Below are 17,827 nucleotides of genomic sequence, written 5' to 3'. Positions count from 1 at the left end.
CTCTCTCCCAATGCCTTCGGCCTGGTGGAGACAACAAAAAAAGACATTACTATTGCTCTACTAATAAATCACATATACACACACAAATGCATCTTTTTAAATGTTTTTTTTTTGTGGCTATCGCCTTTATTTTATATATTTTTTATGGAGGGACAGACAGTAGGCTGACAGGAAATGGGGAGAGATCGATGGGGGGGGGGGGGGGGGGGGGTGACATGCAGTAAAGGCCAGTAAAGGGAGTCGACCGCGTGGCACACTGACAGACTGGATTACCAGCCAAAGTGCCTGGACCGCTGAGCCACGGCCCAGGCCCACAAATGCATCTTTGAAGGTATCGAGAACCATATGGACAGTGATGGAAACCAAACGCGAGAGTATTCACATATTAATCTTTTTATTTGAGTGTGCAATGTAAGATAGAATTACTTTAATGTCCAGCCTCGGTGGGCAGGCTTAAAGTCCTATTATAACCCAGCTGTTGTCTATATAAACTAACATATGCATTTAAAAAAACTAAAAGAAAATCCCCAGAAAATATCTTGATTTGAGTTGAGTTATAACATCACCAAGATACAACGTATTACTCAAGAATGAAGAGGAACTGCAAACATTAGTCGTCCTTCCATTCAACAGCTAACATTTGAATCATTTTGATTCACTACATAATCTTTGCCCCTCGCCCAAAGATAATGAGGGGGACAAAATAGCTTTTCATTTTTGAGTGGACCTGCTTAACCTACAGTATCAACCCCCATGTCTGCGACTAACTTTCATAATGTTGCAATATCACTTTAGCCTCATAGAAACCCATGCTGTTGGGTGGAAACATCGCAAGTCCAAATTGTTTTTAATAGATACAAGGTTTCTGCCCGACAGCATCAAAGTGCATTTGGAATACCTACTACCTACTAATGTGCTTCATATATGCTTGTTAAATGGCAACGCATGTCGGAGCCACCGGTGAGTCTTAACCGGCCACGTATGTGTCTTACTCTTAACTGGCAACACGTTGGAGCCACCGGTGAATCTTGACCAGCCGCGTATGTCGGACTATTGGTATGTCGGACTAACGCATGCCCCCCATGAATGGCTTCAGGTTAGTGAGCAACACTGTAATATGGAGATTTGGTCTTAATGGGCCACGGCATTCTACTGTACAGCAAAGGTTCTCAACCTTTTCTGGATCAGTGCCCACTTGAAAATTGTGATCGTGTTCGTGAGTCACCCATCTGACGAGCATGTTTATTTGAATAATCACTCGATTGTGTTCCAGCTTAGATCCATGGAACTAACGTAGTTATTATCAGTATCACAATGAAAACACACATTTCAAGGTTATATACTGTAGAAAATAGAAAAAAAAAGACGTTTAAAAAATTATATATATTGGTTTTATATTTAGTTTAATTTCTTTACGGATCCACAGGTTGAGAATCACTGCTATTATGACCCATTGCAGACTTGCTGTAATAACCCCTGCACAAACTTTGCAAGTGACAGAAACAAAGCACTGCAACATGTTTTCATACCAACAGTTAGTCTGTTAGTGGAAGCTACTGTACAAGGAATTATAATGAAACTCCTGTGTCTGACAGCAGCTGCAGGCATCTGAAACCCAACTGTAGTGCTCAGGCGTGTAAAATTCTATACGTCTTTATTTCTCAAGCTTGACATTATGGACGACCTGATTCAAACAAACCGCTGAAAAAAGAAGGAAAAAAAAGACAGAGAAAATACAAATACGATTCCCTATGAAATCAGCTTTAGAAAATGATAAAATGAAGGAACAAAAATTCACAACTGTCTGGCAGTCATATCAGGGGCGAGTAGTGTATTGTAGTGTGTAGATAGTTGTAAATTAAACATTTTACAGTGCACTCCCCCCTGCATGATTGCATCGGTGCTGCAACAGGTCTATCATTCATAACCCTTACACAGTAGTTACTATAAATGCACTTTAAAACAGAACTGCAGTATATCTTTACCTCAAAAACTGGCCCCATTCTTGGAAAGTAGGGCTGGGCGATAAGGACAAAATGAAATATTTTATATAGTTTTTGCCAAATACTTCAATATCGTGATTTATTTCAAAATTTGTAAAAAGGTGAACTGAAAAAAGCAAGTCTATCAGCTCAGAACTCGAGAGCAACGCCTTGTGCACATGTAGATTGGCTATTTCCTCTGTTGAACATTTTCAACATTAACGAAAAGCATAAAATAGGGCTAAGCGACTTATGCCAGATCACGATATCAAAAATCCCAGATCAAATCTGAGGCTAGACGAAATCTATAGTCTCGGATCATGATATCGATGTATCCAAATATTGCCCGGCCCTACTGAAGAGAGGAAAACGTTTCTTTCTTTGAATGTGATGCAGAAAGCAGCAGAGCTTTCATAGGTCATTGGTCCGACATACGACAACCTACCTCAAACCCTAACCTAACCATAACCGCACGCACAGGAGCAGCGCATGTCGGACTAATGCACCGTCATAATTACACGCGGAAGGCCTGCACGGCACCGCGCTCAATTAAGACAGATTTAATGCAGATGCGCTCATTGCGCTGACGGCCAGGTTCAGACTCAGAGCCTCGGGCGAGTGGGGAATTCTTTCAACAAAAAGCTACATTCCAGTTCAGGATGGAGAGGACAGTTTCTCCGACGGTCTAAAAGGCAGGGGCTAAAGCCCCTTTCATAAGCATAAGATGAACAACAGAACAAGCTGATGTTTTCAGCAGGAGAAGTAGAGACAGGAGAGCAGGTACCGGAATGCTTTTTTATTCTCCTTTGGGGAGGGGAGGGGAGGGGGGAGAGGGGAGGGGAGGGGGGGGTGACGCCGCACGATAATTGTGCTGAAAACCTTGTGCCGTCCGGTCCGCCCACCCCGCGGAACAACCCGGGGGCAACGGGCCTGCCTGCACATCACCAATAAGTAGTGTAAAAATCAAGGGGGGTGTACTTCTACAACAGTAGTGTGGCTGACAGGAAGAAACCTTGCATGTAAAAAAAAAAAGAATTACTTTCCAGGAAAAAAATAAAGTGGATCTAATCTCTAGTAGTCATTTAGTCACAAGCTCTTAATACTTTACATTGGTTCAATGTTTATAAAACCCACAAACTACTTTCACTTTCTGCCCAACAGTAATGATATCTTATAGCCTATTGTTGCTGTCAGACAGAAACTTTGTATATTTCAACTTACGTTTTGTTTCCTAAATTAATTCCCTACATTGGCATACTGTATTGCACACAAAAAGTAGCAGAAATACCTCATTGCAATTAACTCAATGGAAAGTGAAAGTGTCTGTGGTGTTATATAGATATTTAACCAATGAAAAGGTATTTACAAGAACTGGCGACTAAATAAAATTACATTGGATCCATTGGATCACAGATAATCTTTTTCCCCATTTCCTGACAGTTCTGGACATACAAGGTTTCCACCCGGAAGTGACGATATGCAAAGTACTGTATGTTGTTTTCTATGGTGTTCTGAAGAGATACAGTCCTCATTAATGTCCTGTTCTCGTGCAGCGAGTCTCATCTTTCAATTTGTGCAAAAATATAGCAAGACTCAACCTCTGGTGAGCAACATTTACATTTAGACGGCAAAAAACAAATTGAAAGCTTAACATTTCCAAAATAAGAGCATTTTTCTTTCCGTTCCGTTTTATGAAAATAAGGCGCACTAACTTTAGATAGATCATTTGAATAAGTAGAAAATAAAGTAGCGCGAGAGAGCAATCAGGTATGAAAATAGTGTTCTCCATTTTTTTTCCTTTTTCTCTCAAACTATACAATTCTTTTTTCTTGTCAGTTTAAAAATGTTCTCTAGAAGTCCTTTCTTCCATCACCGAGCAAAAAGAGAAACAAAACATTCAACTCTACAGATCAAGAGAGAACTTGATGTAAAATTGCACATGTTAATCAGGGAAGGGGGTGAGAGAGATGTAGACAGAAAGAGAGATGGCCATAAAGCCTAGTTTGGAGCACGGTCACGAGGGATGTTTGTTGAGAATCGCAAATCAATCAATGAGGCTTATCAAATATCTTATCGACAAAAGTCATGTTATAGAAATCACATCACTGCCTCATAGGTCATTCTAATAAAGCTTTTTGACTTCTGCTCACTTTCTTGCCAACTACCGGTAAAAAACAAGCTACATGAATTTAATGGCTTGCACGGCCCATATCGATCAATGTTGCACATGATTTGAAGCCAACATGCTCTACCTTCGATTTCCTGCGGAAATATAAGGAAAAGTGATAGAGTGCCACAGATTAGAACCAATTTGTCAACGACTACCAGTAATAGAAAAGGATCGATAGTGGGATCAATAAGAAATCGGATCGATACGCAGTTCAACTCTAAAGGGGTGAAGCGTTCCGTTGTGGTGCACACTGACGGCGTTGGCAGGTGTGAAGCGTGGAGTTCAACATTGGCAAACTTTGACTGGGCATCAACTAAAATAGAGTGTGACACCACAACGAGTCAACCGCTCCAATGTCAGTCGAATAAACTACAAAGACCAGAAAACCAGCACTGCCCACAATCCACAAAACAGTGCGGGGCATCGACACGTCTTGGCGCATCCACGAAGTGGTGGCAGCAACCTTCTGCCACAAACGAATGACCGTGCCCTTATATTTGGTTGTGCATCGTGTTCTGCACCAATAATAGCCGATCTATGAGCTCACGGATGCCCATGGTCTCTTCTCTGCGTTAGCAACGGTATTGTTGGAAAACAGAGGCTTCTTGTCTATCTTGTATGCGATAAGACTTGAAATTGTTATAGATGACCGATCCCTGGCCATACTCACATCCTAGTTTAAGCAGCTCCGCGGCAACGATGGAAGCATCAGCAAAAGTGGGAGACTTGCGGCCACTTTCCTTGAAGTTTAGCAGAATGTGCGGTGAGTCCTGTGCAGTATGCCACTCGGCGCTGACCACCATCATCACCTCCTTGCCAGCAGCGGTCAGAGTGGCAACCTGAGCCTTTATGGCCTCAGCAACACCACACTGGATGGCGCCACAGAGAACCACGGTCAGATGACACACGATCGATCAACCATCCGTGAGCACGTAGATTGGCTATTTCCGGCGTGAGACACCGGGCGTACAACCAAGTATAAAGAATAAGAGGGAAAGACACAAAGATTACAGTTTGAAATGAAGAGAGAGAGAAAGCGAGTGACCCTCCGTTACATATAGAAAATATGAGTGGGGAGGAAAAGGAAGGGAAAGGGAAGGGAAAAGGGAAGGGAAAAGGAAACAAACGGTAAGATATGAGAATGACAACACATCTACAGATTAAATGAGGTATTGCACAGATTAATAAAAAAAAAGCATGAAGGCAACAAAAATGTACAGCAAGTCAACAGAACATTTACAATTATCATCTGAGATTAAGGTTTCAAAGACAGGACACGGTTTAGTGTCATTATCATCTCTATGGGATAGGAGCGGGTCAGGGAGGGAGGAAGATCGCTAGTCGTCCCATTCATCATCATCCTCAAAGTCCTCATCTTCATCGTCATCATCATCCTCATCTGTAGAGGAGAGGGCATTTATTCATACAAACATGTCAAATTGACAGTAAAAAGAGATAGAGCAGTGTAACATTGTTAAGTTAAGTCATATAGAGCACTCTAAGGGTACACTAGCCAGCTTTAAAAGAAAATAGGCAGCACCTCATTACATTTAAACCTACGAGAAATTACCTAAAACGTTGCTGGTCTGAGCACTTCCTCTGGCCGAGCAGAGCGCTTTTAAAAAAGGCACACAAATGCAGAGCTGCTCATCCGAGCGAGCAGATGGTCTCTCTATGCCCCGCCATCAGCCACAGAGTGGATCACCAGTGTTCCTCCCCCTTCTCTTCAGCCTAATATTAAAGTATTAAACCCATTTATTAACTAATTACCTAATTAGACAGGAGGGAGCGTAGGGCAGCGACCACCGTCACATCGCACCATTTGTGGATAACAGTGTGTGTGAATATCTGCCACTGTCTTAGGCAGTCAATCAAAAGTGCGGGTGGCGCAGTGGTAAAGTCCCTGCCCACCACCACGGAGGTTGAGAGTTTGAATCTTTGTCGGGCGTCTACGCAAACACAATTGGCCCGTGTTCAGGGGAGGGACGCCGGGCGGGGAAGGTGATATTGGTCGTTGCATGTACTCCTATGAGCTGGGGTGGCACCTGTCAGCAGGGAGTGTTGGGCGGGAGGAGTAGCATGAAGGCCCTACGTCCTGCTGGCGGTGGCTGGTGAGTCAGTAGGATACAGCAGTGACAACTAGGCATGTAACGATTCACTCAACTCACGATACGATTCGTATCACGATATAAGGTTCACGATATGATTTTTCACGATATTAAAAAAAATATATATTTTAAAGAAAAAATAGTTTTTTTAATTTTATATAATTTATCTTCCCCCCTGAGATTTCTAATTTAACTACAATGCAAAATAAGTAGCATTACTTTTGATATTGCAGAAACATAATTGCCTTCCTTGATGAGCATCAACGACCATCATCACCTGGGCACAGTCAGACACACAGCTCCCCTCTACGGTGCTCTACTACTGAAAGTGACTGTCATTTCTCTATTCAAGCATATTCAAGCACTTGCATATGATGGAATATGACTAAAGCTCACATTTCACATCACACACTAGCCCCCTTTTTTTATCGATTTTTTTATTTACGATATATATCGTTACACGATATATCGTTACATGCCTAGTGACAACAGACGTGTGTGGGGAGGAACCAATTGGCATAATGACGAAATTGGGGAGGAAAAACAGGCTAAATCTTTTTGGCTACTCTAAATTAAAATAAACAAATAATACTAATAGAAATAAAGTGTATGGTTGTCAGGTTGATTGCGTCAAAAGGTGCACATAATGGTGTAATATGTATCTGTGTCTCCATGTGTGCATGTGTTTTGTATGTGTACCTGAGGAGTGAATGGCCTTGCTTCTCTTCTGCATCACTTCCATCAGAGCTCCTACGATGCCCGCTGACGGAGCCGCGTTGGCGGGGGAGGATTCTTCCCCTTTCTGGAGGACACCAGAGAACACCGGTTAGCACAGGGCTTCACATTTCATGTCAAAGACCGCAAAATGTATATGGATCCGGTCACGGACCACCATCTGGAAATATTTTGTGCCAGGATGTGTGATAGGGTTGCAAATGTTCCAAAAGTATTCAATAGCCGATGAAAAAGTGGTTAAACAGATTTTGATATGATTTTGATCTGCTGGGGTAACTGGACCCCACTTTGAGATCCAAAGAGTTAGTGCAAACATCAACAAGGAATCAACTCCAATGAAACCAAAGTGCTTTAACTCGGAAAACATCGTCATCCAGTCGCCATCTTTCACAAAATGCTCCTGTCTGTGGCAAATGTGACATAGGACACAGACACAACTTAAAAATAAAATAGAAAATCTGTGGCTGGGCAATCATCAGAGAGTATATCAATTGAAACTTTGTTTACAGCCGAAACCAATAGAAGACATACAAACAATTAAAAAAAACATACAAAACAATTTAAAAAATACAGTTCATAAAAATCAAAAAATCTCTCATAAAATAATCTATAAGAGGCACACATACAGTCATACCAGTGTTTCCACATAAGAGAACGGTATCTAACAGTGCTATACCTGGGATTGGTCAACACCTTAATCACCTCATTAGGAGACCCATCAATTCTACATTAAAAACTGAACATGAGGTTTCTCAAGAGAGCCTGGAAGGTGGTTAGACCAGAGTCGCAGAATAGCTGACTAGCACTGCCACCCCTAGGCTTCTTCAGGAGAATCCTTAGAGCAACACTCTCTTTTGTATTCACCCTTAAGGGGCTGTATACAACGGGGTGCAGTACGATATTAATGATGTGCCCCAAATATGTGCAACTGCAGCATATGCTGGATAGTCTGCCGTGGTGGGAAATAAATAAATAATACAAGTACGACAAGAGAGCGACAGTAACTTTTTTTGTAGAAGAGGCAAACTAATATTGTTTATGCCGTTGGCCTGTTTATTTGTCTGTGTAAACTTGAAACATTATTGTACTGTATAAAGGTCTCTTTTCCCTTGATGTTTATCTTTTTTTGTATAATTTCGTCAACAGCTAAAAACTAGACTAAAATGCTAGGAAGGGGACTAGTGGACAAGACAAGAGATCCAGTATATGTCATTTTACACTTGGTTGCATGCTGAAAATAGCAGATCGGCTATTTTCAGCAAGTGTAAAATCAGTCATTACGACAACATCAAGACCGACCAAAATACATTTTAGTCGACTAAAACTAGACTAACACGAAAACATTCCAGGTGACTAAAATGTGACTAAAACGTCGAAGTAGAGCCGATGCATCCATACAACCAAAGCCAACTGGCAAAAAGTGCCAAACGGACACGTTTTTTAGGATATTTCCATTGGAAAACAACGTAGTCTTATATTCAGACGAACAAATGATTAAGTAGACGAAAATAACAGATCAAAAAACACATTGTGATACATTGAGAGCTTGCATATCTGTTAATTAAACTCTCTCTCTCTCTCTCTCTCTAATAATCGTTCATTAATCGTAATCACTGGCATCTTCACTGTCACCAGATGTTAACTTAATTAATTAATTAGTATAAATTGCGTGCGAGTGTGGGAGCAACAAACTTCAGAAAGCTGTGTTATCCTTTAGGGGCCAGTAAAAAAGTGTTTTTGCTTGCTGTGATGACAATGTCTTCCCCCGAACAATGTCATCACTGTTTATTTTGACAAAAATAGTCCATCTAATACAAGCTCAATGCGTTATGAACTTGTACATTTGACATATACTGTATATCAAGTATCGCTATTGAGATTAGATTTTTGTTCAGTAAATTGAAATTGAGGTGAAGTTCAAGTGCATAATAAAGTCGTTTGTTGAGGCGGCAGGGGAAATTCAGAGACACATAAACAGATTTTTAACTGACCTATGACCCCGATCTGAAAATGTTTTGTCAGGAACCCCCAGAAGAGAAGATTTGAATAATTTTAATCAAAATGATTCAAACTTTCAAGAATTTTTCGAAGATTTTTTTAACAGCCAACGCTAAAATCTAAAATGACACAGATGCTTTCCCGGTTTTAATGGGTTGAACACATTTCCCCCCACTGAAACCCCACTAACAGAACTAGGGCTGCAGTACTTACGGGCTTGAGTTTGGTGCCTTGTCTGATCTGTTCCAGGAGCGAGTCCCGTCCCCCGGAGGTGGAGGTGGGCCTCTCCTTCTGCTCCACCGTCTTGAGCTTCATGCCGTCCCTGATCTGATTCAGCAGCGCATTCTTAACCTCGCCGCCGCCCGCGCCCGAATCCGACACCATGGCGGAGGCGGGGGGTCCCGGCGGGGGAGGGGGTCCCGGTGGGGGAGGGGGCGGCGGAGGCGGGGGCGGGGGAGGAGCGCCTACGCTGGGCGGAGCAGCGCCCATGCTGGGCGGAGCAGGGGGCGGAGGAGGGGGCGGGGCCGCTGGCAGGGAGGCGTGGCTGGAGACTGGAGGGGGAGGGGGCGGGAGGGACACCCGGCTGGGAGGGGGAGGGGGCGGGGGGGCCGACACGCCCGGCCGGGATGGGGGCGGCGGCGGGGGCGCCGAGGTGGGGGCCCGGGAGGGGGGAGGTGGGGGCGGGGCACCCCGGCCGCCACGGGCGGGGGGCGGAGGGGGAGGGGCCGAGCCGTGGTGGGGGGGCGGGGGAGGCGGGCCTCCTCTGGAGGGAGGGGGCGGCGGGGCTGGAAAGAGAGAGAGAGAGAGAAATGAAGGTTAAAGATGTAAGTACTACCTATGTCTATTCAGAGGTTCTCAATCAATGCTTGACCAGACAGGGGCCTTGTGGGTAGAGTGTCCGCCCTGAAACTATCGGGGTTCGATTTCCGGCCAGGTCATACCAAAGACTGTAAAAATGGGACCCAATGCCTCCCTGCTTGGCGCTCAGCATCAAAGGGTTGGATTGGGGGGTCAAATCAACTAATCAAATGATTCTCGAGCGCACCACGGCTGCAGCTCACCGCTCCTTGGCTAAGGCTCACCGCTCCAAGAGATGGGTCAAATGCAGAGAACAAATTTCACTGCGGTAACGTGTGTGACAAATCGTACTACTTTGACTTTGGATCTATTGGTCAGGACCCCAAGTGGGGTCGCGGGATGGTGATGGTGGGGTCACAAGCACATTTATATTATTAAGGTTATGGCAACAGATATAGAGTGTCGCAGTCCCGCCCCCTTTCATGGCGACGAGAGCCCCGGAAGAGAATTCCCCATTCATTTGCCTCAGACATTTCAAAAAGTATTTTTTTTAAAGACGTTTACGCCGCGGACAAAGCCAACTCGGCTTGTGAAAAGTCATGACAATAAACGTGTAAAATTGTATCCTGCCTTTTTTGTTCTTCTTTCTAATTATTTGATCGGCCCAAAAACACATTGTGTTTATTGTCATGATTTGTCATGGCTTTGTCTGCGGCGTAAACGTCTTTATATAAATACTTTGTATTTTCTATGGGGAAAATTAACAGGGAATTATTTTCCGGGCCTCTCGTCGGGGGTGGAAGTGCGACGCTCTATAGGTTATATATTTCTGTAGCTTTTAAACTATGCTGAAAAGACAAAATCAGCGGGAAGCAAGCAGTGTTATAAATGTAATTATTTCTAATAAATATTCCTATTCAAGGTAACCAATGCATGCTTAATTTCATCCTTGAAACTACACAATAAATAAGTCAAGTATGGGGTTGCCAAAACATTTTCCAAATAAACGCCACTTGTCTTCTTCTTTTTATCCTGAATTCCGTGCTCAGCCAATCAAATCATCGCTATGGGGAACACACACACACACACACACACACACACACACACACACACACAAAGACGGGCATAGGAGGGGCTAGCGCCCCTCACAAAATTATAAAAACGTTTGTCTAGATGGTATAATGTTACTCTCGGATACGTGTTGGTCTTTCACTGCAAACCCACACACAACAGACATATACTGTAGGAAAAAACAAAACTGGAAGTCAATATTCAGCGACTTACAATTCAACCCATGAGTCATGACACGACACAATCTGCAACTGCAAGTGATTTATGTCCCTGTAGATGGACCGTGAAATCCACTTGTAAGATGCAGATGGTCACACCATGCTAGAGTCAACAACAAGCATCTATTCTAGACCTGCTTTACTGCTGGTACTAATACCATTCAGTTTCCAATTTACACCAACAGGAGGCAACCTTGCACTATAACTTCTGCAGTCATCTCAGTTAGGGTGCATTGCATTGAGTTTCTGCTGCAAGCGCACTGTATATAATAATTATATAATAATAACACACATGGTTAGAGTTCACTTCACACACACAAGTGCATTTTAGGTTAAAGGTCTGGTGACATTTTTTATTTAATTTCTTAGTTTTCTGAGCTCAATTGCACCCTGCACTTTTAACATTCAGTAGATTTGCTGTGGTCTGGGGTTTTCTGGCTCAAACAAGTGCTCTGATTTGCCTGTGGACTGTGATGTAACTGTCCACAAATCCCATACATGACATAACAATTTACCAGCAGACGTCACTGTTGAGGGATTTTGCCTGTTTTCATTGCAGCTCAAAAGGCTTCAAAACCCCAGGCCACAGAAAATCCACTGAATCTACAAAGTTCAGGTTGTGTGGGTGTAATTGGGGTAATAAAACCTAAAATTAAAAATAAATTAAAGTCATGAAACCTTTAAGTTGTGACCTGTCTATCACAGCAGGTCCATGCATAGAGACCTACCACTCCACCTGGGAGGGCCTGAGGGACACAATGGCAACATGGATTACACTTTATCACAAAGGGATTTCTTACATACATTTCATATTTCTGTTGCTGGGCAGAAACCTTTCATCTCCATATTTCATCTTATGGTTTTTCATATCGTACATTAATGCTCTTTTTATATGTCTTAGTATGACAGTGTCGCAGGAAAGGAGCGAAAATGGCCAATCTACAAGTACATGCTTGTCGATTGGCTATTTTTGCTATTTTCGAACGATTGCCACGTGTAAGGTTGCACACAGGCTGGGGTCAAGTCCGTCTCTGGGTTTTCAACGGACAGCAACAATATTCTGTTTCAAGAGTCTGAGTCAAACTACCTGAAAACGTATTCAATAAGTGTGATAGAAATAGGCATTTCATTGACAATATGTTGATTTGAACTAGAAAGACACGATTGTTGATTCATTAACATGGGACTGAAATTACGTTATGTACAGCCCGGCCTGCAGAGTCCTGGCAGGGCATTGTGTGTGTGGACTTCTAAAGTGATGTTAGAGCCACACATTCCATATTGCCCACATTCCCTTAGGAAGAAAACAGGAAGTTAATTTGCGCCGTCAGTGCGGAGTCTGCGGACGCACCCAGCCAAAACAACTTCAGGAGAGCAACATCAGGAAACGCGCGCGCGCACACAAACACACACACACACACACACACACACACAGACACAGAGTGGGGTTCCAGGGGATGTAAATTGCGACCCCGTAGCTTTTACATTTTAACCAGGACTTTCTTATTTCCTCCACCTCTTTTTGCGGATTAATCTGATTTTAGATCGACAAACATACATTTATTCACTTTAAAACTGGCGCCTATTTTATCTGTGTAATTATAAAGGCAAACACAACTTTTTCACAAGTTCTTGTTAATAATTTCCTGTGGTTAAATATTTATAAACCCCAGACACAGATTGTTACCACTTTCAGGTATTTTCTTTTCTTCAAAAATAGCCAAAATATCCGATCTACAAGCTTGGACGGCTATTATGCTACTCGGCTAATGGGCATTCATTTACGAAAAAACATATTTCAGTCAATAGATTTGCCTAGGTTAGGTATAACAACAGGAAGGCAATGCTAAATCTTCTAACACGATTATTAACAGAACAGAACAACTATTCAGCGCTACAGTCAAATGCTAAATGCTAATGCTAAAACAATAAAAAGGGTCTTGTTTTCAGTGTCCATTCTCAACCTTTTTCATTTCAAGGACTCCCAGTTTGATATGCATTTGACCTTTTTTCTTCTTTAATCTCTGGGACTATACAATTCAGTGTAATTTTAACTCAACGTATTGATCCCTGTACCTAACATTGACACCCAGTGGCATAGAATATCCCCTCTGGGATGACAGAGATCAATCAATCAATACAGCTCACCTTGTCTCCGTAGTTCGTTCTTGACGGCCTCTACCCCTCCCTTCTTCTCGATGAAGTCGTAAATGACCTTAGACGTCTCCTTGTCCTTCAACTGGGCTTCAGAGATGCCACACATGTCAAACAGGTTCTTCAGCTCCGGATCCAAATTATTCAACTGCAGGGAGGGATGATTAAAGACTTGAATTTGAACACAATATACACACAAATCTACTTAATTCATTAAATTAGTTGCCACGTTTGGGTTTTGCGCATTCAGGTTACCAGATCAAAGGTTTCTACTTAAAATTGTGAAAATGTACCGGCTTATTTGATGCCATTGCTAAGTTTACATTTAAAGACATGTTGGAGGGTTGCAACTGCAATGTGAAGATGGGTCAGAAAGTTCAGAAGTTTAGAAAGGGAGCAGTTTCATTCTGAACAGCATCAACCTTTTATTATATCTCTTATACATAGCAAAGAAGCCTCCCTCATTGAGCAGGTTGTCTTTGCATGTTGTCCTCGTTGTTTAGCAGCTCACTGAAACCAGGCTCAAACAAACTCCTCCATAGGCTGCCTTCTGCTGGTGAAACATGTCAACTACAAGCAGAGTCTGATGAAGTGGTCATTAACCTACAGTACATGTAATTTATAATTTTAGACAATATCTCTGCTGTCGGGCAGAAACTAGCTATGTCCAAATTATAACCTTTTCAGGAAAAACACAATACTGCCTCATCAAAGTTGGTATGGTCACTCGATACATTGGCATATACTTGAATGTGTCCTTATATTTTCATCACTTTACCCAAATACAGCTCAAGTGGGGTTGACTTTGTCATTCTAAGCAATGGGGGACAAACCACCTAACTCCTCATGGTGGAGTTAGGTGGATACAAAGGAGATATGGGTTTAGTCAAAAGCGCTTTTTGAATAATGGTACTTTTCATTGGTTCAATATTTGTAAAACCCACACAAAGACGTGAGAAGGGTGTTTAAAAATGCCAATGTAGAATTCTTCTCTCATGCAATAGCTACTGCAGATGTTTCCAAATATTTCTTGTGAGAACGGAGTAATGCAGCAAGAACACTTCAAATGCAATCAAGAATTAGTTAAAGTGAGTCTTTTGTGATAAAATATGGTTCAAACAACATATTAAGCCTGAACAATTGCATATTCATTCTGTGATTCATCTGTAGTTTCGCAGAAGCCTAAGGGTTGGTGAGATCAGACTCTGACAAACACAACATCCTCTGTTTTGAATTTAAAGTTTGGACAACACACACACACACACACACACACACACACACACACACACACACACACACACACACACACACACACACACACACACACACACACACACACACACACACACACACACACACACACACACTAAGGTTGGGCGATATGCCAATTCTTTTCAACCGCCAATCGTCTGACCAATATTCGCCGATTGACGATGTATTCGTGTCATAAAAGTAAAGTAACAGCTCACTGCAGGTCGCAAAAAAGCCAGATCTACAAGATCTCAAGGCGCTGCGTCCTGCCCGCAGCTCCGTTCGCTAGGCGTTGAGAGCTTGTAGATCAGTCTGTTTCTGCAGACTGCAGCGCAGCTGCGCAGCCAGGGTAAACAACATGTAGGCTACAGCCTCCCTCGGCTCCCAGCCTTTACTCTGTCTGGCGGCTGCCGTAAGTGCCGTGCCCCGGTGCCCGATGCTGCTGACAGTGCTGAGTGCGGGGACTGTGGGAGCATACCATTATAACGGGACGGATTTCCACCCGGCCGCTGTTACTATTTTGCTGGGCCAAATTGATTCACATGTTGCTCACACTTTACAGGTTATCTGGGCTAAATCGTCCCGAGAAATCGCCTAATAAAAATATTCGGCGATTGGATTCGTATATTCGCGATTGACGATGTATTCGTATCGTCACCCAACCCTAACACACACACACACACACACACACACACACACACACACACACACACACACCTTACATCAAAGCCTGTGTTAGGATCCCATCCTACGTGTCCAATGTGCCTGTAAAGGGAAAGAGAAGGAGAGATAAGTAAGAGTCCACAGAAAAGAATGCACTAATGAAGCCTGGACTTAAGAACTCTCAATAATTGTATACGTGTGTGATATACATTTTTTTTTTGCGGCTTACGCCTTTATTGATTTTTTAAGGGATAGAAAGTAGGCTGACAGGAAACGGGAGAGAGATGGGGGGATGACATGCGGTAAAGGCCGTGTCGGGCCCGGGAGTCGAACCCGCGGCACACCGCGACTGGATCACCAGTCCGGTGCCCAGACCGTTACGCTACGGCCTGGGCCGTGTGATATACATTTATGTTCGGGTAGCTCAGTCAGTACTAGAGCACCGCCAACTGCGAAGAGCTGGTTACCACACTGCTCTGGGCAGCACACCCCCCGCACTAAGACTTGTAAACAAGTCCTTAGTGCTTTTTCTGGTTTTATCCTCGTAGCAGTTATTGTATTGACCCATTTACAATTGTAGTCTGTAGTTATATGTACCGTACATAGCCTACTTTATATATGTACATAGCCTACTTTATAGGGATTTAGCATTTTAGCAATAGTTTAAGCATAACAACAAATTAATTTGAAAATATATAGATCTCCAATTGCGGTCCTTTTCATAATTCAGTGTTTCAGGCAAAGTGATGCCGGCCTAATTATTAGATTATGTTCATTCCATACCAAAACTGTGTGAGTGTGTGTGTGATTCTGATCTGTCATCTCCGCGTGTGTTGACACTATACACACGCAGAAGAACTGGGAGGCGGAGGCGCGAAGGGTGCGCTGCCCAGAGCAGTGTGGTAACCAGGTCTTCACCCGAAAACTCAGCATATGGCTTGGGTAACTAAATCGTGCGGCAAGTACTGGGAAATGATGACTCAGCAATCCATCTCTCAGTGGCCAATACAGACAATAAGCCACTCTGACCCACTTATTTCTAGGTAGTATTATATGGTGTATATGAATACACTCCATCTGCTGTTATATCATCCCACTCCAGTGACCCCTTTCCTGAAAGTATGACCTGGATTATCCACACACGATCAACCACTCCACTCCAGATTATGAAAATAGCAGATAGTCGGGATTTATGACTCTCAGACCAGTTTCATCAGCAGCACATGGGACCAGTGGGAGAATAGACCACTAGGGCTGTATGTGACCTGGTTAACCTATAGAACGTTCTGTAATCTCGTGAACTCTGCGGTTGAGTTTATCGAGTTTAGACATTTATCCATCAACGCTGCTCTCTCTCTCAAGCTCAACAATATTACCCCTGTCATCCCTATTTTCGGCACATTTTCAAAAGATTTTAAAACAAGTAGCAGTTCCTACAGTGTCCACCCTGAGAATGAGAGGTCAAGGTTAGATTCCCTGGCCAGGTCACACCTAACTGAACACTATAAAAAATGGGACCCAATGCATGCCTGCTTGGCACTTGGCATCAATTTACAATTTAGGCATTTAGCAGACGCTCTTAATCCAGAGCGATTTACATTAAAGTTTAAGAGCCATAAGCGTCAAGACGTCTAATTGCCAATTATGTACCGGATGCCACGGACGGCAGCGGTGGCCGAACGGTTTGCAGAGCAGTCTTGATATCTGAAGGTCCCTAGTTCGTATCCCCGGACCGGCACGTTAAAATTACCACCGCTGAAGTGCCCTTGAACAAGGCATTGAACCCCTACCATGAAATGATCTATGAGCAGGGCCTGGCTGTAAACAAGTTCTTGAGCTGAGTCCAGTTACCCTGGGTAAACATAGTAACTTTATTTTATTTTATATTATCCTTAATCTTCCTCTAATCTGGTGTACAGGTGATGACATGCACATTACATGCATAATAGAATTACAAATTCTTTCTTTTGTTATAATGGGAGAATTGGCACTCAAAGCCTAAACTGGTGATCACCAGGTGGCGCTGAAAGAGTTAAGCAAGAACAAAAAAGCAAGGGAATACATCACATAAAAAGCATTTATCATGAAACATGCGTAAACTAAGAACTTAACAGTGGAGTATCTATATAATGAAACTATACATATTAACTATACATACTAGTGTTATGTCCAGGGGGTGTATGTACTGAAAACTTGTTAAAGTTTCTACGGATAAATGCATGCCCAAAATTGGGACGCCAGGCAATACACAAATCTGGCTCTTTTTTTCTCCGGTGGCGTGACTCACTGGAAGTTGCTGGGCGTTCCGATGTCCGCCTTGGTCAGTTTCTTCTTGGTCTTCTTCACCTTCTTCTCCTTCTTGGGGAAGGGCGAGTGCACAATGTTGTTCACCTGAGAGTTGTTGTGGTAACGTGGCGCGTTGTTGATCTCCGGGTTCTTGATGTCCACGGTCGCCATGGGCAACGCAGGGCCTTGACAGAGAGAGAGAGAGAGAAGAGGAGAAAGTTAAGGACTGCAGTATACACCACAATGCTCGTATACTGTAGTACCAAGAGTACATGCATGAGTACTTCAACCATACAGCATGTTATGTAGACCTATATGGTTTGTTTGGATAGCTTCACAGACAAATTCATATGTAAAAGTGATATTGTTTTAGTACCAATTTTTATTCAAAGC

The 17,827-nt window shown here is 42.9% G+C and overlaps 1 protein-coding gene across 4 annotated transcripts in view; it reads right to left on the bottom strand.

Moving 5' to 3' along the window:
• Positions 1-524: 524 nt before the first annotated feature.
• The window catches only part of LOC310853471 (actin nucleation-promoting factor WASL-like), a 56,594-nt gene continuing 39,291 nt past the window's right edge, over positions 525-17,827 (bottom strand). For 2 of the 4 annotated variants that reach the window (XM_083757812.1, XM_083757813.1), the window contains 6 exons: positions 17,436-17,619; positions 15,208-15,250; positions 13,229-13,382; positions 9,207-9,778; positions 6,960-7,062; positions 525-5,551 (listed from right to left, as the gene is read on the bottom strand). In XM_083757812.1, coding sequence (XP_083613938.1) covers positions 5,490-5,551; positions 6,960-7,062; positions 9,207-9,778; positions 13,229-13,382; positions 15,208-15,250; positions 17,436-17,619 — 1,118 coding nt within the window. In that variant the 3' untranslated portion in view covers positions 525-5,489. The remainder of the gene's footprint in view (positions 5,552-6,959; positions 7,063-9,206; positions 9,779-13,228; positions 13,383-15,207; positions 15,251-17,435; positions 17,620-17,827) is intronic. The other 2 variants (XR_014568799.1, XR_014568800.1) reach the window with 2 other exon arrangements.

Source organism: Protomyctophum parallelum, assembly GCF_964188405.1.
Source record: "Protomyctophum parallelum genome assembly, chromosome: 22".
In the NCBI taxonomy this organism is placed as follows: domain Eukaryota; kingdom Metazoa; phylum Chordata; class Actinopteri; order Myctophiformes; family Myctophidae; genus Protomyctophum; species Protomyctophum parallelum.
This window is presented reverse-complemented; position numbering and strand designations above follow the sequence as displayed.